The sequence below is a fragment of the Monocercomonoides exilis genome (assembly GCF_001643675.1).
Source record: "Monocercomonoides exilis strain PA203 chromosome Unknown scaffold9-1957334, whole genome shotgun sequence".
Taxonomy (NCBI): domain Eukaryota; phylum Preaxostyla; order Oxymonadida; family Polymastigidae; genus Monocercomonoides; species Monocercomonoides exilis.
In genome coordinates this window covers 1,143,871-1,171,383 of record NW_027150554.1, presented here as the reverse complement: position 1 = coordinate 1,171,383, position 27,513 = coordinate 1,143,871, and the positions used below count along the sequence as shown (strand labels likewise).

Here is a 27,513-nt window from a genome sequence, read left to right as displayed (position 1 = left end):
AATATCATCACAAAACATCAGTCCTTTCTTTTCGATTTGGATTCTTCATCAAACGTGGAATGAAATAGGAGGAAATCAATAATCAATGAATAAAACTGATTCGAACTCGTCTTTTCTCTTTTTATTCTTCTCATCATTTGTCCTTCCCTCTTCCTTCTCCATCCTCTCTCATCTTCCTTCCATTTCTACTCCGCTTCATAAAAATATTCTCCTTTTAAAAACGTCTCTGAAGTTGCTTGATTCCTCTCCAGCACTTTCTGTGTCATTCTTCTCGTTGTGTTCCTCAATAACTCCAATTGCTTGTTAATCTCCTCTTGAAACAAATTTGCCTTCACACTCAGTTCATTGGCTGCTGTGTGAGTTATGAGGCGAGCAAAGGAGGAGGAGGAGGAGGAGGAAGAAGAAGAAGAAAATGTGGTTGAGAAATGCGAAAACAGTTGACTAACATTTCTGAAATAAATGACGAGAACTCTTTGTACGAAGTCGTTGATTGGATCAAATATTTCCTTCGATAAGTTGATTTCACATATGCAACATAATCGTCATCGTAATATTTGTGGAAGTCTGAATGAAATTAATTGATGAAAAATGACATCCTCAGTCCGTTTATACCTTTTTGCAATTGTTCTGCCCTTTATTTGGCAAAATTTTTTTGAAAAGTTCCTCGACTTTAATTTTGTCCCACAAAAGATCATGAATGATCAAAAAATGTTGATCATTCCGTTCCCATAACAAAATGAATATTATCTGACATTGATTCTTTTGACTCTTATCTGCAAAGTCTAAGTTGGAATAAGGCAGATTTCTAATATATCTTTTCCGTTAAATACTAATTGTGTTGATTAATAATCTTTTTCTTTATATTTGAGACAAGCTGAAAAATGTGATTGTTTTCTTGGTTTTCATTTCAAATGTTCGATAATTCTATCTGAATTTTTGCTTATTTGGGGGAAAATACGGACTTTCAAGCTTTTTATGCACAAAGCATGAAAAAATTGTTTTACTCACAACTTTAATACCTTTACTCAGATTTCAAAATAAGTTTGATTATCGAAACTGTAAACAAACATCATTGATATTGAAACATGAAGTTCTCCAACATTTCACGAATATCAAAAAATAAACCCATTTTTTTCAAAAATTTTGACCACAAAAATGACATCTTTGATGCATAATTTTTCAATGAAAATGTCTGAAGTGAAATATTTTGTCCCATTTTCTTGCTAAAAACAATTTCATTAATAGGAACACAAATAAATTAAATATTGCTTGAAGTGGAGATTTTTTTTCAACAAGTTTCAAAACGGGAAATATTCATCGAAACAGTTCTCATTGCAATTGAAACATATAAAAAATGTTGTTTGTAAGGTGCAATCATCAATGTAATAATATATAAGAGGAATAACATAAAATTTCACATTAAATTGACTTTATGTAAAATTTTAATAGAAAATAGTTTCTCATGCATGAATCAAACATTGAAATATATCTTTCTAAGCTTTCTTCTTTTCATTTACTTTTTCATTCATCCTTTTCTTCTCATTTTAGCTCATCGGTTTAAGAAACCATGCTCCATCAATTTCCATCGCTCGAATACTGCGAAAATTCACAGTTGATTTGCCTTTATGATCCGAATGTGGAAGTTGTGCTTATTCCTCCGGTTGAACTGCTGGCAGACATGGTTGGGTATCTAAAGAAGCTTCTTGTGGCAGGGGCAGCAAAGCAGTCCTCTTTTCACTCGGCGCCTTCGTCTTCTTCAACAGGAGTAGCACGCCGATCAACTTCGCCATTCCGGAGGCGGAGAAGCGAAGAGATGAAGGTGGCAGGAGATGATAAGCCATCTTCATCTTCATCTTTATCTTCATCACCTGCGATTGACCCTTTGGATGCCTCTGAAGCGGTGGCGTCATACACTTCGGTAGGAGCGATGAACTACATCGAGAGGCGGCTGCTTATTGTGGTGCCAGAGGCGACTGTTGGGTATGCGCTGCAAATGCTGTGGGGATATGTTGAGGTTCGGCAAGCTGTGCTGTATAGAGGTGTTGTGTGTGCATACGATGTGGAACTTTCTGCGATGCTTTTGGTTCAGCTGGTGGTGCAGCTTCCGTCACTTGCAGCGTCTGTGGGAACGAATCCAGAGGGAAAGCAGATCTTTGCATCTGCAGATGTGAATGCGTTCCTGTCGATCTACGATCAGTTTGACCCTTCACTGCAGATATGGTGATCTATGCAGTCGAGGAGTGTGGTGGTGAAGCTGAACGAAGAGGTGATAGGGTGAGAGGTTGCAGTGTGTGAAGTGGGGAAGAGCTGAAGAACAAGAAGGAAGATCTGGAGAGGACGAAGGCGAATGCGGCGCAGACGCTTAGCAAGACGGGTAAGAAGAACGTGGGGCATGTGGAGGAGATGGCAGTGGAGAAGGAGGGGCTGGGGTGGCAGATCCTGGAGCTGAAGGAGCAGCACCAGGAGGCGAAGCAGGAGATGGAGAAGCAGTATTCGGAGATCTTCATGCTGATGCAAAAATATTCGACAACGGGCGGATATTGATGTGGACGAGCGGGCTGGCAGAGCAGCTGCAGGAGAAGGGCAAGATCATCCGGATGAGTCTGATGATAATTCTGGAGCTGAGCGAGGAGCACAACCCAAAGGTGAAGGAAGTGAAGGAGCTGCATGAGCAGCTGGTTGCCATGAAGGAGAATGTGGAGTTGACTGATGTGGGTTTGGAGAATGATAAGAAGAAGCAGAAATATCAGTGTGGGTTGGTGGGTGGGGACAGCGAGATGCAGCTTACGGTTTCGGAGGTTCCGTTTGCCATGCTTTCTTTGTTGGTTTCTGCGTGTGTTGGGATGGTTCCATTTTTCTGTTTCGTTGATTCTTCAGTCGCGTCTGTTTGAAAAGTGCTAGAAGAAATTTACAGTGGTCATCAAGGATGGCAGCGATGTGATGTGTGGGCCAGACCCAAGCGTGAAAGGTGTTGTTGTGAAAGTGCGACATGGGGCGATTGTTCTGGGAGATACATACAACGGTGGTGGAGGAGGTGGTGGAAGAGAGGGGACGAGATCTGGGTTCAGCCAGAGTTCGAAGAAGAACTATGCTGGGGATAATGGTGGTGGTGGTGGAGTGTGTGCAAAAGAGTAATAGAAGATGAATAAGATGGAGAAGAAAACGAAGATACTTATGGTGCTGTTTTAAGCGAAGGAGCAGTGATAAGCTAGAAGAAATCTTTGTTCAAGAAGGTGATTGATAAACAGCAAATGATTCTTGCGCATAAAAGAAGCAGGGTTAGAAGAAAATAACGTCGTTATTTGAAGAGACAGTGCAGCGGCTGGTTGGGTATCCGAAGGGAAGGCGTGGCAGAGGAAAAATGATTATGTGAGTTATCTTTATCGATGGGATTGATGGGAAATGTCAGTCCAATGAGAACGGTCTCCGGATCGTTGGGGGAAATGACGTACGAAAAGGTGTGTGCGCTTCGGATGCTGCACATAAATTTGATGTCTGTACCGATTCAGCGAAGTCAACAGCAGCTAAATACAGGACTGAAACAGAAACTGCTGTGAACGCTGTCAACGATCCAAGGAATATTTAGAGAAAAGATATTGGCAGATTTGATCGATGACAGCGCTGTGTGGGAAGGTGTGGTACTTCCAAGACAGGCCCATGGGGATTTTGTGCATATGTGACTGGGGGGAGAAACACTCGGAGAAATAGAAGAAAGAGGCAGTGCTTTTAGCGATGATTTGGGTAGTGGAATTGTTCCGAAAAAAATTTGCAGAGGTGTGGTTACTGTGAAGAATGTGACGGAGGAGTCTTTAGGAAGCGAGCTGTCTTTCTTCCTGTTCTTCGACATGGTGCTTGAAAGTGCAGCGGAGAAGAAGATCAAAATGTTTTTTGGGGAGTTTGAGAAGATATTGTCAAAGATGGGAGTGGTATACGTTTCTGCGTTTCTTGGATTGATACTGAACTCCAGAGGAATAAGCAGTGAAGCCGAAAGAGGCGATGAAAACCCAGTCAGATGCTGTATGCAGTGGCAATTCACAGATTTCATCGTCTTCAGCAACATCATTTTCATTTGGTGTGGCTTTTTGATGCGATGCGAACGATTAAGTTGAGTATCTTCTGTGCGTGCGCTATCCATCGACTCCATTTGCGCTGTCCTTGAGAATCATCTCAGACGCGTGCTGGCTGTTTTGATGCTATCTTCCATATTAAGTGTCTGTGCTGTGGGTGTATGAGGAATGCAACTTCATCAAGCTGTAATAACGGAAGCCAGATGTATGCGATGCTGCTTTCCGACGAGAGCCTTTGTCCCTTCTGAGAAAAGCACTGTTGAGAAGGCAGTGAGTCTGTACTTTGCACTGCTGTAGACGGCTCTGAAAAGCTGTGTGCTGGTAATTTCGGTGGAATCAACAGGAGCAGTGACAGGGATGGAGGTGTGGCAGAAACGGTGGATGGAGTTAAAGCAGTCGGCTGTGTGGAAGAAAGAAGGGCAGCGGAAGCTATTGTGGATGATTGGACAGGTTGCGGAGCTGGTGGGGCTGCAGCTGGAAAGAACGAAATGGAATGTGTGATCAGTATTGGGCTGCTGTTGTGGGAATGGCAAATAGTGGTTTTGTTTCAGAACACAATGACATTGAACTGGAAGGGAGAAGGAGCCAATTTCTTGTTATCCTTTGATCATTATCTTCTTCTAAAACTTTTTCAGTATAGCACGAGAAGGTTTCGAGTGAGAAAGAGATCGCTATTAACAACACTCTGCTGTTCTTAAAGTGTGTATTATATGCAATCGACCCTTGGATTTCCCTGATGACATTTACATCTGCGCTGTCATCATTATCCTCTTTTTCATTTTTGTATTTGTGTTTGTAATTCCATCTGATTTCTTCGCTTCCACTTCCGCTTCCGCTTCTTATTCTGTCAATTTGAAATGTTTCATTTCATTTTCATTTGATATTTCTGTTTTCAAACCGCATTGAAGAACTTTCTCCCAAAAAAGCTTAACTTCCCTGAACGGGGAAATTTTATTTTGATGACTGTTTATTCTTTGAATGACTTGAAGCAGAAGAAAAAGAAGAAGAAGAAGAAGAAGAAGGTGAAGGTGAAGGTGAAGAAGAAGGTGAAGAAGAAGAAGAAGAAGAAGAAGAAGAAGAAGAAGGTGAAGGTGAAGGTGAAGAAGAAGGTGAAGGTTAAGGTGAAGAAGAAGGTGAAGGTTAAGGTGAAGAAGAAGGTGAAGAAGAAGAAGAAGAAGAAGAAGAAGAAGAAGAAGAAGAAGATGATGATGATGATGATGATGATGATGATGATAATGATAATGATAATGATAATGATGAAGAAGATGAAGAAGAAGAAGAAGAAGAAGAAGAAGAAGAAGGTGAAGAAGAAGGTGAAGAAGAAGAAGAAGAAGAAGAAGAAGAAGAAGAAGGTGAAGGTGAAGGTGAAGGTGAAGGTGAAGAAGAAGAAGAAGAAGAAGAAGAAGAAGAAGAAGAAGAAGAAGAAGAAGGTGAAGGTTAAGGTGAAGAAGAAGGTGAAGAAGAAGAAGAAGAAGAAGAAGAAGAAGAAGAAGAAGAAGAAGATGTTTGTGGGGGAGCTTCAAAACATTGAGAAACATGCTTTAACTGAGATTGCATGCAGAGATTAGAGAGATGAGTGTTTGGATTTTCTTCGTTGAAGTTAAAATTATGCTGATACAAATAATAAGGAGAAGAGAAGGGAGGAATAGGAGCATCTTGTGTGAGTGTGGTTGAAGGAGGAACAAATCGAGTGAGATCTGAAGGAGCTTTGCGCAACACAAAAACAGAAGTTTGTGTTGATGAAGGAGAGGATGAAAATGAAGATGATGAAGATGTCTGTTCAGATGGATTAGATTGTTCAAATTGATCAACATTGAATATATCATCTTCTTCATTTCTGCTCACTCTTTCACTCATCAAACAGAGCAGATTGAAAACAGGCGACTCTTTCGCATTTTGTCGTGCCAAATTCATAACCAGATCAAAAAAATTTGGTGATTTGAGAATATTTCATTGGAATGAGCTAAACGCTTTGATGCTTCATCCACACTTTCGGCTTTCTTGGATTCGTCTGTATCTTGTTCCATTTCCTCTGTTAATGTGATGAAGGCAGCCATTCCATTAGAACTTGCAGGTAGAATAGCTTCGTTATTTCCATTTGAGTCATTTTGCATTCCTTTTTCTTCCCCTAAAGACGAAGCATCTTCCGAATGTATCCGGGACTCCCTCTGCAAACGCAGCACAGTTAGTATTGAAAGTGACTTGAGTGGCACATATAGCTGATCATCCTCTGTTTCTTTTTCTTCTTCTTCTGCTGCTGCATTTTGTTCGTCTTTTATCTTTTTGCTTTTCTTTACCTTTTTCATTGATGCACTGAAAGCGTTGTCTTCGTCTTCTATTTTCTTTTCGTTGACATTCGTTTTGTTCATCTGTCTTTCAGCCATTGATCTCTTCAGCTTCTTCGTTTGGCCGCCAATCAGCTCCTTCTCAATCAGATGCGCAGTAATTACCAGAAATTGCACCACGTCTGCTGCAACAAAAATCGCTTATTTGCTTGAAAGCTCCTGTTTCATTGCTCACTTGTACATGTGGAAACTCTAATTGGAGAATAAAAAAAATTTTTTATTCTGTGCGTTGCAAATTTCAGTTCAATTATAAATAAGAATTATCAACTGAAAAATAAGTTTTCAATAAAAACTGTTTCATGAAAACCTTGAACATTTTTGAACTCAGTGATTCCAACATGAACTTATAAAAGATAAAACATATTCATTGTTTATTAGCTATTTGAATTTTGATCACAAAACAGAATATATAATTTTTTGATTCAAAATATTTTTTTCTCATTTAGAAGTTTGCAGTAAGCCAACAAACATTGTTGTGAAAGTTAGTTTTTTTAATTAGAATTATGGAAACGGAATGATTTAAAATTTCCTTCCATGGGTCAGATTTTTGATCTGGTATCACTTTTCAAAAAAATTTAGCCATTTAGAAACAAAAATGAAGATTTTTCTCAATTTCTTTTCTTTTCTATTTTTCCTCTTCCATTCAGCTCACAAACTTCTCAGAAAATATCAAACCCCTCCTTTTCTTCAGAATTCACATTCTCTTCCAAATAACATTCTTCTCCTCTCATAAAAAATACCCCTCTTCCATTTGAACACTTCAGAATATTCTTCTTCTTTCCCGCTTTTGCCCTGTTTTCTTTCTTTTCAAAATTCATTTCTCCAATCAACAATAAACCCTCATTCATCATCCTCAGTCACTTCTCTCTGTGTTTATTCATATTATTCTCTATATTTCTACCTGATCCTTCCCCGCCACCTTTTCTCCAAATTTGGTTCAACAAAAAACCCCTCTCGTATTATAAACATTCTCGAAAACACTCAACAACCACTCCCTGCAACAAATAATCCTCTTCCATCTCTTCTCTGCCCCATATCCCTCCTGTGCCTGGTGTTGATGAGATTAACATTAAACATTGCTTTGGATGGTTGAGAATATTATTAAAGGAGATGATCATGCCAAAAACAGAAAATACCCCCTTGGACATCCACCACAATGTGTACGGGCAGAGAAGACTCTCCAGTGAGATAAACAATGTATTTTGTGAAGAAGATGCAATGCTGTATTCAACCATTCTGAGACTGAAATGAAGAGATTGAATTTTTGAATGATGATGGCTGTGGAAATGATACTGTTTGGCAAAACACAATCGAAGGGTAGTTTGTTCTTTATTTATTTTTCTATATATGAATATTTATCTGTTGAATGTTTTTGTGTTGTTTTCAGGGCAGGAAGTGGAAAAGAATCAAAATGAACGAAAGTGGGATATCTAGTTGTGCAGGCTGACCATCGAGTTGTGAGAGCGAATTCATATGGAAAGTGCCCAGGATGAAAGGATTGGGAAGGGAATTGGAGATGACATTTTCAGACGAAAAACAGGACGCTTCAATAAAATTAAAAAAAAGGAATAAAAGAGGAAACACAAATCTCAAAATTTTCAGAAGTGCAAGAAATTGACGCATTTGAAGGAGAAAAGACTATTGAAAATGAATGTTAGCTATTCAGATGATGAAACGCTGAAAATTGAATGTTTTCATTTAATATTTATCGATTTCGACTTATCTCATTCTATTCTTTTTCAATAATGTTATTTAACTGTTTTTTACTTAAGATATTGCTTTAAATCGTTATCTCAGTTATTGTTATCATGTTTATTTATTCAGAAAGCTTCAGTTTTGTTTTGTTTATCAAATCATCGAAAAAATTTGAAGAAATTTTATCAATTTCTCAAAATATGAAATAAAAACTATATATTTCAAATAAACATTAATAAGCAATTAATAATAATTATTTATAAATCAATATATTAGAATGATCATCACTTTCGTTTTTCTAATAAATCCAACCCTTTATTAAATTAGTTTGTGATCAAACGTCGAAATTTTTTATGATATGGTTGATCCTTTTTGAAATCACACTTTCGTTCGAGTTTTGATCAAAATTTTTTTCTTAATGGGATTTTTGCCAAAATTTGTTTTTGCAATATCAATATCTCAAACATTAAGTGTTTCATATTTCAACTCATTTTTTTTCAAAACCGTATTGATATAAAAATATTTGATCAAAACTCGAACGAAAGATTGATTTCAATAAGGATCAGCCATATCAAAAAAAAATCACCTATATATTCTTTCATAAACGAATTTTTTTAAAAAAATTCCGACATTATTTGAAAATAGAAAAAAAATTATTTCTCAATAAAAAGAAATATTTTTTTATTTGTTTTAGGTTGAAAATGAAGAATTGTTCTTTGAACGTTTATTTATTATAATTTTAGTAAACTTAGCAATTTGTCAAATGTTATACAACAATCAATGTTTGGAAAGATTTTTAATGAAAGCAAAAGTGATAAAGTGTAATTCAGCATAACATTTAGTGTTTCATGCTTTCATACAAATAACAAACAAAAAATGTTGATGTTAATGATGAATTCTCAAAACAGGATATTTTTTCAATTGTTAGTTCAAAAATTGTTAAATGAAAACTGAAACAAGAACAGAGTACGCAATAATGCTTTTTATAAAAGACTTAAAAAACAACAAAAACCCAATAAAATAATCAAACAAAATTTATTCTTTATTTTCAGATCAAAATGTGACAAATGAGAATTTTCCTCACAAACAAATAAAATGTTTTGGTTTTTCTGTTTTTTCTCAAAAAAATGTGCATCTCAAAAAATGACAAAATGACAATATGACAGATCTGACAAGTGACAAAACCACAATATATTTATTTGATCAATTTGTCACTTGCAAAAAAATGATTTGAAAGTGTTTTGATTTTCATGGAAAGTTGAGCAAAATATGATGCAAAAACATAAATAAACTCATAACGTTTAAAAACGAAAAATGCTTTAAGTTATTAAAAACGTTCACTTGTTTTATAAAAGTGACAAAAAAATACAAAAATTGAAAATATCATGTCTGTCATTTTTGAGTTTTTTCTTTTTTTTCGTATCATGTCACATAGAATTAACTTGCAGTTATGAATATAATAATTATATAAAATTGCCACAAAGTTATATTTGAAAATGATTCAGCGAAGATTTTGAAAAATTAATATTATTCAAATTTCAAAAAAAAATAAACAAAAAAACCATCAATAGAAAAAACAAATAACTTTTGAAAATCCCTACAAAATCATTTTCAAATAAAACTTTGTGGTAATTTTATATAATTATTATATTCATAACTGCAAGTGTTAGTTTTAGTTAGATGCTTTTGCATTTAATGAAAAATATTTTTTTAAGTTGTCCCATTGACTGTGATTTTTTGAAAATGACAGATTTTCATTCCGTTAGAAAGAGCAAATTGTGGAAAATAAAAAATAACCAGAATTGTTTACATCATGGAAAAACTAAGTTGCGTGTATAAAAAATGAATCGAATCGTTTCATTAAAATAGAAAAATTCATCAAAAGTCGGATTTTCAAAAATAAAAATTATTTATTTATTCATCAATACAACACAATAAATAAAAATTCCAATATGGTTAGATGTGTTATATTCTGATTCATGAATATATGAATTATTATTTTTTAATTTTTGAAACTTGTCGAGATATATGAATTTTAATAAAAAGTCCGGGTTTTTAAAAAAAAAAAAAGGGTTAATTAATCACCCTAAATAAATTAATGAAAAAATCGTTTTCATTAACATTATTTGTTTTGAACCATTTCAAACTTGCAACACTGTAAACTGTTTTCCTCAATTTGTGTTGATCAACACTTTTCTTGAAGTTTCTTTAACAAATCGGTTTTAAAATTGAATTCATCAATTTTCGTTGTTATCTTGTTTTTTGGGCTTCCATCATCACTTATAATAACTGTTTGAAGCATCTGTCAAAATGCAAATAGAATATTTATATGGGAAAGAAGAAAAAAAAAGAGAGGAAACTTTTAAAGAAGAAAGTGCAAAATTATTATCATAAATAATCAAGACTGTGAAGAACACACTAACATTTATTTGTTTGAACAACTGTTTTATGAATTCTGAATGATATTGATATCTGTTCACGAACATAGCTTCGATGTTTGTCTATTCAGTTTGTTGCCAGTCACAAATATCTAATGAACATGATTTATTTTCGTTAAAGTTTTCTCTTTCAACTTTCATTTATCAAATGTCATCCTCAGATGATTCAAGGTCATTTTGATAGACATTGGAGTATTTTTGAATTCGAATGCTTCTTGTGTGATATACGGGGCATTTGCATTCATCACTGGGCTCAGAATTACTTTTTTCATTATCCTTCTGATCAAGATCATCATCACTTTCACAGTTTTCTGTTTCTTCATCGCTTATCAATTCCAAACTGATGTTCATATCGTTGTCATTGAAATATTCACAATCGTTGTCATCTGTCTCTGTTTCTGTTTGGTTTGTAAATAATAAAGTTATGTCTCTGGTTTGAAATTGGTATTGGTTATCATGCTTGCAGCTGTTTTCGTTTGAGTATTCGAAAATCTTTCTTTTTTTTCTATCACAGTCAGTGTCATCGGAATGGAGAATGTAACCTCTTTGCTCATTGAATTTGATTTTTCTTCTGTTGCTTTCATTATTTCCCATTCTCTCCGTGTTATCTTTTTTCGACTTGAATTTTTTGTTGTTCTTTCGTTTCATTAAAACACGCTTTGAATTTGATTGATCTTCTCTTTTTCTCGTGAATAACGAATATTTATCAGATCCAATTTTGATTCTTTTTTTCTTTCATGCTTTGGAAAGCATGTCTGAGTTTTCAGAAATCCATGAATCCAATTTTTCGTGTTCATTATTGTAAGCTTTTCAGTTGCAATTTCTTGCGATCTGTCTTCTGAATTCATTTGATTAATATGCTTATCGATATGTTCTTTGTTTTATTCACCAGTAAAAGTGGAATTAACCCATTTAATAGATATTCCTGCTCAAAGAAATCCTGCTCGAAAAAAATATGGATATGTAGCCATTTGATAGCTTCGCACTATGTTATCAACTAGCTTTGCTTGAGTTATTGATGGCACGATTGTTGATAGACTTCGAATTTCTGTTTTAAAAATGGAAAAAGTGGCAAGATCAAAGGGTTATAATAAATGTGAAGAATGAGTTAAAATAAAAAACAAATCAACATTATTATTTAATAATAAGTTAATTGCTTTTTGAGAAGAATGAGAAGAATGTCCATCATCCAGAAATAGAGTTTTTTCGTTAACATTTGTTTTTATTTTATTTATGTGAGGTAAAAAGCAATCGTTGATCCAATAAGCAAACGCAATAGATGAACTGCAGCCTTTGGAAAATGATCTGGTGGAAAATACGGACTTTCAAGCTTTTTTTGCTCAAAGTTCAAAAAATTGTTTAACTCCTGACTTAATTTCACTTTCTCAGATTTAAAAACATATTAGATTTTCATATCCGTAAACAGGCATCGTTGAAATCGAAACACAAAGTTTTTAAACATTTCACGAATGTTAAAAAATGGACCTATTCTTTTTGTGTTTTTTGATTTAAAAAAGTTCATCAAAGGAAAATTATTTTTCAATAAAAATGCATGAAGTGAAACACTATGCCCCATCAAATTTCGAAATCAATTCCTAAAATAAGTTTTGAGTTCGTATCTTCTTCAATTGTTTGCCTTTTGATCAGCAGCATCGGTTTAACGGAAAATCCAATTTATGGGATACAACCAATAACAGATACTAATCTGTTGTCTCGAAGAACCTTGAATATTGCACTTCCTTTGCCTGTTTCTTTTGGGCAAATCACTCTCCTTTTTTTTGAATCAACATTCTCTTGGACGCCTGTCTCGTCCATACAGATTATTAGCTCTGCTCTAATTCCTTCAAGTTTTTGTGTCAATTTATTTTTGTATTCTAATCCACTGTCTTATGTTACAACATACCGTTTGCTTTCAAATGGAGTTGCAATTTGCTCATAAAGATTAGACTGACACCTTTTCAGGAAATAGCGACTGTAGTTGTATGTTAAGTTTTTTTCAAAAGTTTGATTCACATTATCGAGAAATGTCCTTTGTGGAAATAGATCTCCTTCATCATATTTTTTGAATGCATGGTTTGACTAGCTTTTCTTCTTCTTTGGCATCAATCGATAAAGGTTTGCCTTTTTGCTTTGTTTTCTGTTCAAGAGGAGTATCCAATATTGAATCAACTCTTGTTTTTCCAAAAGGAGTGATAAACGCGATTGTGCGACACGAATCTTTTGCTGGAGAATGAATTGAAATTGATGAATGCAAAGATTTCACTAATTCAAAGTTATCAGAAGGTGATGCATTAGATATGTCGTTGAAAACTATATTGGCTGTGTTTGGACTGAAAATCTGTATTATTTTGTCGTGAACAAAAGAGAAATAATCAGAGGACTCATAAGTTCTTTTTTTCAATGAATTTTTTATCATAAAAAAAGTTTCAATCGATCATTTTCTTTATTCGTGTGATTTGTTCCCATTATGTTTACGTTTTTGAATATTTCTAAATCTTTGTTTTAAAACATCAAATGGTTGAGAAATTTCTTTTTTCATTATGGGTAATTATTTTTGAAATCATATCTTTTTTCGGGGTGTTGATTTTTCCATGATTGTTCTTTTTTGAAAGAAAATTTTGATTCAAAGGAGAAAAACCATGATAATTGTTTTAAAAACATACGGTTTTACCGAATCATAAATTATAATAGATTCAATAAGCCTTTTCACTTTTCAATTTTTTTTTATTGATATTCTTGAAATATTTTTGCACCGAAATTGTTGAATGAAATAATATGATTTCAAAAATAATCACCCTTATCATCACTGAAAATTATTGAAAAAGCTAAAAAGCAAAAAAAAAGGTTAAACCCACAGTAATATTGGTATGTGGTCAGATAACGACCGGAAAAACTTTTCGATTTGTTCGTTTTTATATATTTAGACTATCACTTATGAATGCAATTATGATTTTTCTGAAGTGGTTTTCGAATTACAGTGATTCAAAGATGAGAAAACCTATTTTTTGAATCCAACAGGAATTATTATTTTGAAAACTACACCACTTTAAATTAAAAAACAACCCTCATCAGTTGATCTAATTAAAAGTTTTCGTCAAATATAACACAAATAAACACATTGACAATGGATAAACCATCTTTTTCGAAATGAAAACCTAAAAGAAATATTCTCTCTAATTTATCTTTGGGGTTTGAGCATTAATTTTTGACAAAAATCGCTTTTTAGATATAAAAAATTTTCAGTTTTTTATCGAATGTTTCTCCTATTTGAGAATTTTAACGTTCAGAAAAGTGAGTTTTGAAAAGCAAAATATCTTCTTTAAGACTATTTTTGAACCAGTCGATATGTCCCCTCTAACCATAATGTTCAATGGATGAATTGTTAACAGATTCTTTTTATTCGAAAAAATACAACACATTTGAATGAACTGGGTTTTTCTTTAATGAAGTCTTGTTATTTAAAATGGTCGAGTGACACTTGAATAAAGTGCAATACGCTCAAATAAATATTTTATGAAAAAGTTATGAAGACTAAAGATAATATTTTTGTATTTTATCTTTTTTTTTATCAACAAAAAAATTGAAAAACTATAAAAAAATAGAGATTTTTCTTTATTCTTAAACAATATCAGATATATGTTTAAAGAAAAATTTATTTGACAAACAGAGGTAGAAATGAATGCAAATTTCAATTTGTTATCATTATTTTATTCCATTCCAACTTTTATGTTTTTCATTTGATATCTGTATAATTAAATATAAAAAAACAAAAATTTGTTTCTGTTGATGTTCGTGGAGTGATCCACACCAACAAAGCGTATAATTCTGTAGCACTCAGTCGAATCAGCAGATTGATGCGGCTTTCATCTTTACCACTTTCTCCGTTGACTGAATAGATTACACATTTATTTATCAGTTTTTTTCACGAAGCCTCTCAATATTCCGCTTTTCTTCATTCTTCTCCGCTTTCCTCCTTTGATGGTCTGGCGATTTCTCTATAGTCAACATTCATATGCATTCAGAACCTTTTTTATTGTATCATCAACTATCTGTCTCAAATCTTCCGCTTCATTCGAAACCTTATTCCAACGAGCATTAAACATAATACATCCAATCAAATGCGTCTTAAGAATTATCGATGTGATAACAATTGCAATCGATGATCGAGACGGTTTTCTTTCTCTTCTTCCTTCAGCAATTCTTTCATCGTTTTTAATAAAACTTCACTGCTGTTCTTCAAAAGAAATTGTGCAGTTGATGCACTGTATTTGAGCTCTTTGGCATGGTCTTGCAGCCACTTCAATATTGTCAGACACCGAAGTTGCGATTGAGGCTGGGATGACTGCACGGATTAAAGTTTCATTTTCAAAAAGTTCAACTTACAGCGGATATTTCTGAGTCTGTGGAGGGATTAATTGACAAAATCATTCTGGAGGAGTTAGTGCCAGGGAATGAACGAAGAGCCAATGAGATCCAGGGATATGGCATTGCCTTCTTAACAAGATATCATGAATTCAGCTGTTGAATGATGAACGAGATGCTCTTTCTGAAGCTATTTTTTCCAATGTTCTCAAACTGGTGGAAATCCACATCGAAATGTTCGGAAGAAAGCCATCCCCGATTTTCAGGCTATGAATATTCAAAAGCGCATGGTCAGAGCAGGCGTAATTGTTCCTTATGTACGAATAACCCACTGCACTCGGCTGTTGTTGACAAATAATGCAAATTGCACACAGGTGCTTCAACAGAACACAGGAACCCATCTTTTCGACGAGTTGGCAATGCTCGTGTTTATTATCCTTCCTGTGCAATTCTGAAGATCAACCATCGATCCGCTCCACTGGCACAGCTCTTCTTATCGCTCGTCGTTTGCTCTCAACTCTGGTGCGCTTGCTGCTCCGTCAAACACACACGAAGACATGCTAGCATCTGCCAAATCTGCCAACGCTACAATACTCCCTTTTTCAGATGGCGAAGCACACTTTTTGTTCGAGCAGTTCTCCAATTCCAGCAACAAAGACGAAGATAAAGACGCAAAGCAGTACGGGATAAGTAAATATCGGGTTGTGTTTTGAAACGATGACAGCTTCAGTTTGAATAACGAAGTATTTGACTTTATGTTCGCAGAGCGTCTTTCTCCAAGCATCATGTTGGAAATGACCAAGAAATTCATCTCGGCATTTATTTGTTGGCATTCGACAGAAATAAAAGATTCCCTTGACACTTGTGTATCATCGAATTCCAAGTGATAGCACTGGATATTTGAATAACCTTCTGAACCGTCTGAGGAAAACACAATCAAGCTTGCTATGCTCTCTGCATTTCTGATTTGAACCTTCTGCAGCTGGGAGTCTTTGCAGCTGTGAATGAGAAAGGCGAATTGCTCAAGTGCGCAACTGGAAATAAGCACCTGCTGCATGGAGAGGTTCACCAGATTGCTGAAGTCCAACAACACAGCAGAATTCATGTCGGAAATGTTCACGAGAAATATTGTCCACGACTTGTTGCCAGGCACGAAGAACTGAGACAGAGGCTGGCAAAAGTTCAGTCAGACATCGTCAATCTTCTACCACTTATTTCAACAATTAAGCAATTCAGGTAAATTTCAGAACCTCCACCAGAAGCTTCTTGAGCAAATATTGTGTCTGCAATCTACAAGTTGCCATTGGCAAGGGATAATAAGCTGGAGTTAAGAGAAGAAAAAACTCTTCCAAACAAAAACGAAAGAAATTCGATTTTGACTCGCAACTAGCACGAACAAAGGCTTTTCGTCTTGCTTCCGATGCTGCTGTTCAGCACAACATTCCTTCTGGCGCCTTCCGCATCCAGCGACTTGATCGAGACATCGCAAGCGCTTGCTTCCCATGTCACCTCAGCGCTTTTGTCAATCAGCAAATTGCTGAAAACAGAAGGAATGATGTGAGGCAGCGTAGAATTCAGCGAAATGCACGGTTTGCTCATTGCACCACACTGGCGTATGTCAGATGCGTTGCTAGTTGAAGAAGATGCAAATATTGTCTCACTCTGGCATTCAATCACGATAAGCAAGAGATCTTGCTCTTCAACCTTGTTTTATGCAGTGCATCCCCACATGGCAAGATCCCGAACAAACTGTGCTCTGAAATCGATCTCGAACAGCTCGGTGCCAATTTGGATTTTTTCATTCGCGCATTTCACATACACGTCTCTTCCAACAAATGTTTTGTTCTTCATGAACGAGGTGTTTTCCAAGAGGAACGGCAAAGGACCATCGCTCGCGATCGATGAGCAATCCAGGAATATTGCGCCTCTTCTTCCACTTTCCTTGCAGAAACACCCCAAGTCGGAAGAAAAACGACACTCAAAAAACCCTCCCTCGTTTTATTTCATGATCATTCCTCCTCCACTTTCGCTCTGGCTGCTTCCACAATTCTTGATTGAAGTGTTTTGCACAGACGCGCTAAAAGACTAGCCGAAGATTCAGCTGATGATGGAGGGCTCAGAAGGAGCACTTTGGAGGAGTGAGTGAAGGAAACAGCATTTGAGTTGTTTTGTTTGGCTGCCACTTTCATTCAATTTTTTAAACTTGATTCTCCACTCAGTCTGTGCCAACACTGCAACAATACTTTTACACTTCAGTTCCACGTTGCTCACGGAAACATTTGTAAAATCAATTCTGCTGCCTTGTGAATCAATCAGAATGGAACTTTCGGCTTTGATGGCTTGGAATGAGCGGAAAAACATTTCGCATGTTCCAGACAGGCGGACAACAATGAAATAAGAAATGCTTGTGTAATAAGCTTATTCAAATAGAAAGAGAAAAGCGTTTGAACTCTGTTCATTATTCAATGAAATTATGAAGACTTGTTTATTTGATTTATTATCTTTTTTTAAAAAAAAATAGGGTCATATTTTTATTAGTACCCCGTTTTTTATTAGATCCTAAATTTTTTTTTCTCAAATTGCTTCATATAGAAGCTTATACGCAATGAGTATAATTTTAAAACAAATGATATATTATTATAAGGTTGTATACAAAATATTTTTGAAAATCATTTCTTTAGACAAAAGATCTGAATTTTTAAGTTTTATTTTTTGATCAATGTTTTGCTCGTGTTTCCACGAGTTTCTGAAACCAAGCATTTTCCTTGTTAGCATTGTTTTTAAACTTTTCTTTTTAACATTTTTGATTATTTTATAACATGAGAAACTCTTTTTTTTTCACTAGTTTTCACACCTCTCCTTTTTTTTGAAAATCGATAATATCAACAAAGGAAATTGTTTTTAATAAGATTGCTTGTTTTTCAACGATGCATTATCTTATGTAATGTTTAATATTTTAGCTTTCTTTGAATTTTATGTATGTATGAAAAATAAAACGAGAAATACAAAATATCATCTTTTTCATTTTCTGATATAAATACTTTTTAATTCAATTTTTCATCACATTAATTATTTGATATACTAATTTGCAAATCATGCACGTATGATTAATTCAAAAAACAACAACATATTTCTTCAAAATTTCAATTTTACAAAAAAAAGGAGAGGTGTGAAAACTAGTGAAAAAAAAAGAGTTTCTCATGTTATAAAATAATCAAAAATGTTAAAAAGAAAAGTTTAAAAACAATGCTAACAAGGAAAATGCTTGGTTTCAGAAACTCGTGGAAACACGAGCAAAACATTGATCAAAAAATAAAACTTAAAAAATTCAGATCTTTTGTCTAAAGAAATGATTTTCAAAAATATTTTGTATACAACCTTATAATAATATATCATTTGTTTTAAAATTATACTCATTGCGTATAAGCTTCTATATGAAGCAATTTGAGAAAAAAAAATTTAGGATCTAATAAAAAACGGGGTACTAATAAAAATATGAACCTATCAATTTCAAATACTGGCCGGTTGTTTTTATCAATCTTTTAATGTTATCGAACCAATCAAAGTCTTAAAACAAATTGTTTGCGTATATATTGAGGCAGTTCAATTTGTCGTTCAACAATTTTAAATTGACTAATTTATCTCAAATTAAAAGAATATTATTAATTTCATAGCACACGAAATTCTTCTTTTTTTCAATTTAAAACGCATGTTAAAACATGTAGATTGCATGCACAGAAGTTAAATAATTAACGAATGTAATATTGATGTGTTTTGAATTATGTATTGGCGAAAAAGGATTTTTATTGTTTTAAAAAAGTTTTGATCCTTTTGATCTTTGAAAGAATTTTTCGAAAACATCAAAAATCATTTCCAAAACTGCATTATTAATATGCAAATAATATTTTAATATTTTTTTCAATCAATTTAATAAAATTTTAAATATTTGTTTTTTATCCAATTTTTAGTTTCTCTAATGAACTCAGTCAATCTTAAATGAACTCAGTTTTTTCAAATAAACATGATCTATTCGGATAAACATGAGTTCATTTGTATAAATCTGGCTTATTAAAATTTAAAAAAATCTATTCACAATTCATCTAATGAAAAGTGTATCAAATTTTTGAAAGCAAAATTTTCCGTCCCAATCCAACGGTTGAGTGTGAATAACTTTCAGTAATTTCCAAAACCTTTAAAGTTTAATGATTCAAGAGATTTTTAAAAAATAAATAATAATAATAATGGTGGTGAATTGAGATTTATGAATAAATTGATATATAAATCTGTTTGTTCATCAATTTTTCTATTAAAAAGAAGAAGAAAATAATAAGTTTTGAATGTCAACTGACAAGTTAAATCTTCCTTCCCCACAAAAAAAAAGAAATAGAAAATAGAAAATCTATGTATTGAAATGTTAAAAAAAATAAATACTTTATCTAACTTTCTCTGTTTATAAAAAGAAAATGTTTGATAAATCTTCTTTTCAGATGATTGCTTTTTTATAATTTGATATCGCTTTTCAGACGAACTTCATCGTCTTGCTTAACAATCTGATCACCGTGTGCAGTATAGAAATTTAAATAGCCTCCAGTATACGACAACCAAACTACGTCAATATATTGTACCATTTCAGTGTTGGATATACTTATCAACTTCTCTGCTGCCTTTGCTCCGTTTAAAATATAAGCGTGAGCACCCCAGAACATATCAAGTTTGCACAAATCTTTAGACACATTTACAGAGCAGTTTTGATGATGTCTTCCCAAGAAAAATGCATCCCAATTATCAGGTAGTTGAGGCATTAAATTAAGTAGTATTTGCTTCAAATTTGCAGGAACATTTGCATCATCTTCCAAAATAAGAACAGGCCCATCAACACCTGTTTTCTTTGCCCTTTCAACGATGTCAAAATATATTTGAAGATGGCTTTGCCAGCAACCAATAACTCCATATATCCTGGAATACGGACTCAATGTTTTGCAAGCGTCTGTAAAATTGAATTTCGTGCGAGGATGTATTCGGCTCAAAAATGAAAGTCTTTCATTTGTGCATTCAGTCGAATTTAGAAGTTTTCCATCAACTGCTGGAAAGAATTCGTATTGAAGTTGAGTATCTTTCAACTGAAAATCCATATGTCTTTTTCTATCAGGTCTTCGTTCCAAATTTATAACAATAGTGCGCATATTTGCAATCTTTTTTTTCCATTGTCTTGGAGATAGTGTTGATTGTTTTCGTTGATCAAGAAAATATTGAATCAAAATAAAAGAAATAAAAGCAATGACCAAGCATGTGCCAATCAAATCTGTAAGCATAACTTGATGTGATTTGCGTGTGGTGGCTTTCATACGAATATATATGACAAAACAAAAACAAAATAAATGAAAGCGAAAAATAAAAAATGACAAATTGCATATTCGATCAATAAGAAATAATAACATGAAAATAATCTCTTTTAATAGTTTTTAAGAACATGTTCAGGAGAAAAGCAAACGAAAAAGATGGAAAGTGCTCATGACACCCACAAGAAGTTTTTTTTCATTCATTCAAAAAAGAAAATCTTTTTAATGAATGGTTGAATTGCAGAGCAATTTTATGGACCACATAAAAATCTTCTTGATGCACGTACAGGGAAAATGAGATAAATGTTGAGTTTTTTGGATCACGATCGAAAACTTCAATTATTCCTTTGTGAATGGTTTCTTTGATGAAAATCCATTTGACTCCTTATTCTTTTCAAAAATCGGAAACTGCAAAACATTATTTGTCCAACTTATGAGCTAGGCCAAGAATCAAGCGACAAGTGGATGATTGTTGAAAAAATAAATTTTGTAGCTTTGCTTTGAGAAAGAAATCGTTGTTTGCTTGGTTTAAAAGCAGTCAAAATGAGTTCTAACAAGTCATTTGTTCCTCAGGTGCATCAAAGTTTTATTTAAGCTGGTTTTTCTTGCAGTGAGAAGGAAAAAGAGATGAATGATTCTCGAATTATACTTTCAGAAGAAAAAACAACAGGCCAAATGATTTTAGAGGTAATGATTGAAACCGCATTGATGTACAAAAACTTAAAGCGATAACTGCAGTCAACTCCATGAGGTGCTGATGCGACTAACTTTCAAGCAAGTCTCTCACGATTTTGACTTCGCATCGATCAGAATTTGACAGCTTCTGTCGGATTATTCCAACCCTCAAAAGCGTATTTGGACACTCTGCCTTGATAACGAAGAATCCACAAGCACTCTGATTTCCTTCTGTCGCAATGCCATTTCCTCCACAACACAAATCAATCTCTTCTGCTGGATCCCCTTTTCTATCTCCTTCATCGTCGTGTTCTACAAATCCTTCAAATTTTTTATATTTCTTATTTTTTTGTATTTTGCATTTTTTTTCGTCTTCTCCAAGCACTTTTCGCTCTCTGCTTTCTTCAATGCTTCTTTCAAAACTTCTTTTTCCCCTCCCCCTCCCCCTCCTCCCTTCACAATCTCTGACAAACTTTGGATCTGATGCATCTTTGCTTGCCTTCTGAAGATGCATCATTAAATCTCATTCTCCTTCCTCTTCCCTCGTCTAAAAACACTTTGCAACCTTCTCCTTCTTCTCCTCCTCCTTCTCCCTCTTATTCAATGATATCTTCACCACCAGCACATGCTCCACATCCATCTCAATCTTCAACTTCTTCTTTTTCTGAGCCAATGATGAGCCTTTCCGCATTCCAGTGTTTGGCACCTTTCTTATTCGCTTCGCTCACGTCAAGTCACTCTCGCACTCTCAGCCTCCCTTCTCATTCACAAACAGATTGCAACGCATCACCTGGCAGGGTAGGTGGCAGTCTTCTTCAAAGCTGTCAATGCGCCAATTCTCCTTCCGGCCCTGTTCTTCAGCCATTTCCTGCATCCTTCCAATCCTTTCTCTCCCACTACGCCCCCTCATACAAGCTCTCCCACGTCTTGCAAATGGCATTCCTCTTCTGTCTCTCCTGCTGCTAGAGCAGTTCATCCAGCTTCTTCTTCCAGCTTTCTCCACTTTGTCCAATATAATCGCTCTCAGATCCTCTCGCATTCACAGCCTGACCACAAGCTGCTTTATATCATCATCATTATCATCATCAACGGCCACGGAAACAATCGCTTCGATGCTTCATGCAGTCAACTCTCCTTCGCAATCGCACTCCCCGTACATGTGCAGAGTCAATGAAGCTTTTGTTTTCCAGCAATTCTTGCTCCTTCAGCACAGTTTGAGCTGCGGCGTGCGACTGTGTTTAGGCTGCTCGACTGCTTCGGTTGCACCTCTGCCTTTGCCAGTGTGACACTTCCAGGCGAGGCTGATGTGCATGCCACCCTGCAACTGTCTCACCAACACAGCAAGTTCTATCATCATGTGCAGTCATTTGGAAGGATACCACACAAATCGTTGCATACTCAGTGGAGGGGAACATCGTCTTCAGGGACTGGTGGTAGAGCAAATACAACAACATCACTTCCTCTGCCATTGGTTCTGCTTCTGGTTCTTCTTTTAATCGTTGCATAAACGGTGGAAGTTTGGCGCTGAATAATTTGAGTGAGGGAGAAGCAGTAGATGAAAGAAATGGGAAAAGAAGTGGGAAAAGTTGAGAAAAATGGAGAAAGAGAAGAAGATAGAGAAGATAGAGAGAGAGACATGATCAGATGCAGGCACATGGGAGTTGGGAAGGGAGAATGTGGAAGGTAATATTGTAAGTGGAATAAATCTGTTTTGCAAAAGCAGTCTTTGCTTTGCACTCAAATTGAACCGCAACGTTATCATTATTATTATCTTCATCTTCTCTTCTTCTCTTCTTCTCCTTTTCTCCTCTTCTCCTCTTCTCCTTCCATCTCTCCTTCTTTTTTCATATTCATCAGCGTTTTTCTTCCAATTTGCACATTTCATCAAAGCTTCCAACTCTCTTGCTGCCTTTCTTACAAAACGAAGAAAACTCACAATTATAAATTTCAATGATCCATTGCAGAAAAATCTGCTTTTCACAATTTGCAAAGCAGACTGATAGGCAAGTCGTGTGAGATTGTGATATTCCTGATGATACTGGATAATTTCTTTGATTTCACTCATAAACAGTTCTTGTTCAATTTCCTTTTTAAAAAAAGGGGGGAATAATAAACTATATCAAAAAGAAAATTGAAATGCTCATACAGAATATCCAACATGGTTCAAAGCCAACAAATTCATTTCCACTTCTTTTTGTGTTTCTTTGTTTTGATCGAATTGTTTTCTTTGAGCTAAATATTCCTTGTTTAAAAAAAATGGATTTTTGATATTGCATATTTCCAACAAAATTTGAACAAATCTTTAATGTGACGTTTTTAATGATGATGAAAATTTTGTTTTTGAAAATTGATGTGTTGATTTTATCACATGCGCGTCCAATCAATTATCACAATAAAGTTGAAAAAAGTTCAAACTTTTTGTTTGTATTCTTTGATGCCCAATAATAGGTGAGTATTTTTATTGGCACCAGTTTTTTTATTGGCACCAAAAATTATTTTCATTATCTTCATTTCATTAAAGCTCATAAAATCTGTTTCATAACATAAGTACAATAAACATATAAAAATTAAGCTACACGTCAAATATTTTTTCAAAAAACATTCTCAGAAAAACGATCTAATAATTTTTAACTTTTATATTTCGATCAATACTTTGCTCGTATTTTCTTGACTGATTGTTGTTTCTAGTTTTTTATCACGGTATTTACAAAAACAACTGTATTTTCCGTATTTGTTACTTATTCATTATATTTTGAATCATTTATTTAAGTGTATTTTTGCATTTCACCATTTTTGTTAAAACATGCAAGATTAAGTGAATGTGTTTGTCTTGTCAAAAAATGTCAAAAGATATAGGTAAAATAATCTTTGTTGAATATCGTACATGTTTTGAAAACGATTATATATTCAAAATTAAAAAGAAATCAAAGGATCATGCTTTTAAAAGTATTGCATTTATCAAATAATTGACAAATTGGAAGTTATCCATTATCAATAATATGTTGTTTAAAAAACTTATTAAATATAATACATTTCATGAAAATCAATAAAACTAACACATTCACTTAATCTTGCATGTTTTAACAAAAATGGTGAAATGCAAAAATACACTTAAATAAATGATTCAAAATATAATGAATAAGTAACAAATACGGAAAATACAGTTGTTTTTGTAAATACCGTGATAAAAAACTAGAAACAACAATCAGTCAAGAAAATACGAGCAAAGTATTGATCGAAATATAAAAGTTAAAAATTATTAGATCGTTTTTCTGAGAATGTTTTTTGAAAAAATATTTGACGTGTAGCTTAATTTTTATATGTTTATTGTACTTATGTTATGAAACAGATTTTATGAGCTTTAATGAAATGAAGATAATGAAAATAATTTTTGGTGCCAATAAAAAAACTGGTGCCAATAAAAATACTCACCTAATGAAGATAGTTCCATTTGCCCCATTCTTTAATCCAGAGAATCTGTCAAATAGTTATTGAGTCCTGTCTCCGCCTTTCAGAAAAACAGATTGAGTTTGGAAAGAGAATATGGACAGCAACTGTGCAAAATGTAGTCATTTTTTCATGAACTAGATTCTTGTTAATTATTCGATCAAAACATCTATTGCAAAGAACTTGAAAGAATTTTCTTTTGCATTTCGTAATATTTTCTTGTCTGAATTACAATGCATGAAAGAGTGGTGTGAGCTATGGTTTTTTTCATGCCTGTTATCAGTATTTTCATTTCATCCATTTTTTCTCTTTTTCATTCCTTTGTTTTTCAATGAATGGATTATCATAAACTCTTTCTATTCACATTGCTTTTTGAACATATGGGACAATATTTTTTGCTTTATGAATTTTGTTCCATTCAGAGTTTCCGAATAAATTACTCATTTTTTTTTAATTTTTCTAAACATTTTTGTATGAGAATGTTTGAGTTGTTATGATATGAAAGTTGAAAAAGTTTGGAACAAATCCTTGTTTTTTTCATCAAAGCAAGAATTCTGTCCCATATAGGAGATGATAGATATGGAACAAGTTTAACATGCGTGCAATTGATTTATTCAAGGGATTGAAGACTGCTTTTAATTATTTGATTTTTTTAAAGAAATGTTTCCTGAACTGGATTTTTCAGAAGAAGAAAAAAGTCTGCTGAAGGAGAAGATGAATGGAATGCTGAAGAATATGGTCAAAGAAGAATTGAAGCAATTTTTCTGGAATGAAGAATTTGATGAAAATCACAAATTGAATGAATTTAACAAATATCCTTTTGAAAAATCCTCAATGTTGCTGAAGCATGTTGGATATAAAAACACAAAAAAATTGAGAGGCCATCTTTATTTTTCAGATATTACTTTGAAAAATAGATTTATCAGGATGATTGTTGAAGAAGAAAAATCAAGATGATGGAATAAATGGGGAGTTTGTGAACTAATGTGAATTTCGATAAAATAACGCTTTCTTTAAAAAACTGACCCTTTGGTTGTTTCTTCTCAAACATAATTGCTAATTTTTTTTTTGATATTGCTCTTTCTGTTTCGTCTTCCAATATAACTCATTTGACAATCATCAAGAAGACAAAATACACAACCAATGAACAATGAACAAGAGAAATTTTGAAAACAAGGAATGAATACAATGAATATTGAACAGTCACTGGATTTCTAAAAATATACAATAGAAAAATCTCCATTTATCTTTTCATTCTTTCATTAACAGTTCAATTTCCGAAGAAAATTGAAATTTTTTCGAAGAATTTAGAGTTCAGCATTATGTTCCATGGAAAAAATGAAGAATCAAAAATTCCTGTTTCTAATTCCAATTCTTCACTTTACGATGGACGAAAGAAGGAAGAAAGACAAAAACGACAAAACGGTACTTTTCATATAAGATAACAGATATGTTGTAAAGAAATTGAAAAAAGTTGTAAACTTTGAGAAAAGATATAATTTCTTATTCAATCAAGAAAAAGTTATGAAATAAGAAGAACAGTTATTTTATGAAAAAAACGATAGGGTGATTTATTAACCCGAATTTTTTTTTTCCCGAACATTTTTATAATTATTTGTCTCATCAACACACTTTTCATATTTTATTAATAGTTTTGCGTATATAAGGAAAAGCCAGCAGTCAGAAATTAAGATTAAATTACAATACCTAATCTCTGATGGTGTGGTGTGGAGATGGGGTTGTTAGTTCCTCCATTTCTGATTAGTGCCTCCCCTGAGGAGATTTGGTTATAGCAACGGGGCTCATTAAGTTAGAATTTGATCGTAATTTTTTTTTAATTTTTTTCATTTCAAAAAAAAACATTTTTGAAAAAAAAATTAAAAAAAAGATCTTTACCAGAATATTTTTTCAATGAGTATTGTGAAAACCAAAAGAGAACGTGGACAGTTAATACTTCGAGAAAAAATGACGTCATTCGAATATCGAAGAATTGAAAATCGATTAGAACGCATGGCACGTATTGTTGTTGACGGACATGTCAGAATCGTTGATGCAATAAATACCAAAGAGTTCTCTCGTTCAGCAATAATAAGAGCAGTTTCAGCAATTGAAAGCGGCAGAGCTGTTGCAAAACCTGGCAGGCCAGAACTATTCAATGAAGAAGACAAAAATGTTATTGTTGGAGTTATAAAAATCGAAAGTTTATCCGGAACAAGTTTAAATGTCAAGAGAACAAGAAAATTAGTTTGATTTCACTTTTATTTATCTTTCGTTTTTCATAATAAATTTTTTTCAGATGGAATCCGTCCTTTCCGACAAAAAAAGCCGATCAGAAACTGATGTTGATGAAAACGCCAGTGTGTTAAAATCATATCCATATCTATTTGCAAAAAGGAATTCAGAGCTCAAAACCTCCATGCCAAGAAATGTAGATATCCAACGTCTTTCAGTATCCAACCAACAAGCACTTCTTCCTTTCTACGAGCTTCTGCAGGGTCTTCACAATTCTCATCATTATTCACCTTCTTTAATCTTTAACACTGATGAATCTTCACTCCGCTTATCGGATTCTTTCAAAACTCTGGTGATTCACCCTACAGGAGTTCCAGCTGGATTTCATGCAACACCCACAAACATGCCAAATGCCACGTTGGTTGTCGCAGCTGCTGCAGATGGATATTCTCTCAAAAGCGTTGTATTGTGGCCATTCCACAAATTACCAAATGAAATGGGAGTTCTTCTGAGAGCATATATTGATGTTAGGGACAACAACAAAGGATAAATGACAGAAAGCATATTTCAAAGACACGCAGAAGAGGTTATATTAACTGGAATCATCGAAAGAAGGAAGACATTAATGAAAACAAATGAGAGATGTCTTCTCCTTTTGGACTCTCACTCTTCTCGGGCTCAGCCTGACATATGTCAGAAATTTGCTGATAATAACATTGACGTCGTCACTTTTATTCCTCACAGTTCATACATCACGCGACCTCTTGATCGTGGTGTGTTTTCAGTCTTCAAAAAATGCATCAACTTTCTACACTTTGTGCCTCAAGATTCTTCCATTTCTCTTCGACGTGAGGCCATCTCCAACGTTCTTCCACAAGCTCTTCAGACAGCATTTCTTCCAGCAACAGTTGTT

At 34.0% G+C, this 27,513-nt stretch overlaps 7 protein-coding genes across 7 annotated transcripts; 4 read left to right on the top strand and 3 right to left on the bottom strand.

Moving 5' to 3' along the window:
* Positions 1-1,567: 1,567 nt before the first annotated feature.
* On the top strand, positions 1,568-3,135 carry MONOS_15220 (uncharacterized protein; the record flags this gene model as incomplete). The annotated part of the gene is made up of 3 exons (XM_067868086.1): positions 1,568-2,196; positions 2,411-2,825; positions 2,902-3,135. 3 exons carry the CDS (start codon positions 1,568-1,570, stop codon positions 3,133-3,135), a joined length of 1,278 nt encoding a protein of 425 aa, XP_067732514.1.
* A 782-nt stretch (positions 3,136-3,917) lies between these two features.
* On the top strand, positions 3,918-5,187 carry MONOS_15221 (uncharacterized protein; the record flags this gene model as incomplete). Its single annotated transcript, XM_067868087.1, has 3 exons — positions 3,918-4,017; positions 4,365-4,562; positions 5,057-5,187. 3 exons carry the CDS (start codon positions 3,918-3,920, stop codon positions 5,185-5,187), a joined length of 429 nt encoding a protein of 142 aa, XP_067732513.1.
* A 317-nt stretch (positions 5,188-5,504) lies between these two features.
* On the bottom strand, positions 5,505-6,451 carry MONOS_15222 (uncharacterized protein; the record flags this gene model as incomplete). Its single annotated transcript, XM_067868088.1, has 2 exons — positions 5,505-5,953; positions 6,058-6,451. 2 exons carry the CDS (start codon positions 6,449-6,451, stop codon positions 5,505-5,507), a joined length of 843 nt encoding a protein of 280 aa, XP_067732512.1.
* Positions 6,452-16,293: 9,842 nt separating this feature from the next.
* On the bottom strand, positions 16,294-16,758 carry MONOS_15854 (uncharacterized protein; the record flags this gene model as incomplete). The annotated part of the gene is made up of 2 exons (XM_067868755.1): positions 16,294-16,569; positions 16,654-16,758. 2 exons carry the CDS (start codon positions 16,756-16,758, stop codon positions 16,294-16,296), a joined length of 381 nt encoding a protein of 126 aa, XP_067732511.1.
* A 2,431-nt stretch (positions 16,759-19,189) lies between these two features.
* On the bottom strand, positions 19,190-20,115 carry MONOS_17205 (putative Glycosyltransferase family 25 (LPS biosynthesis protein)). The gene has a single exon (XM_067870102.1). It carries the CDS (start codon positions 20,088-20,090, stop codon positions 19,407-19,409), a length of 684 nt encoding a protein of 227 aa, XP_067732510.1. The 5' UTR covers positions 20,091-20,115; the 3' UTR covers positions 19,190-19,406.
* A 1,289-nt stretch (positions 20,116-21,404) lies between these two features.
* Positions 21,405-22,428, top strand: MONOS_17204 (uncharacterized protein; the record flags this gene model as incomplete). The annotated part of the gene is made up of 2 exons (XM_067870101.1): positions 21,405-21,618; positions 22,112-22,428. The coding sequence occupies 2 exons, from the start codon at positions 21,405-21,407 to the stop codon at positions 22,426-22,428; spliced, it is 531 nt and encodes a 176-aa protein (XP_067732509.1).
* Positions 22,429-26,378: 3,950 nt separating this feature from the next.
* On the top strand, positions 26,379-27,150 carry MONOS_16528 (uncharacterized protein; the record flags this gene model as incomplete). Its single annotated transcript, XM_067869431.1, has 2 exons — positions 26,379-26,612; positions 26,665-27,150. 2 exons carry the CDS (start codon positions 26,379-26,381, stop codon positions 27,148-27,150), a joined length of 720 nt encoding a protein of 239 aa, XP_067732508.1.
* Between the last annotated feature and the right edge of the window lie 363 nt (positions 27,151-27,513).

Excerpts from the sequence above, each read along its gene's own strand:
- MONOS_17205 (XM_067870102.1), bottom strand. The coding sequence starts at position 20,090 with ATGCGCACTATTGTTATAAATTTGGAACGAAGACCTGATAGAAAAAGA.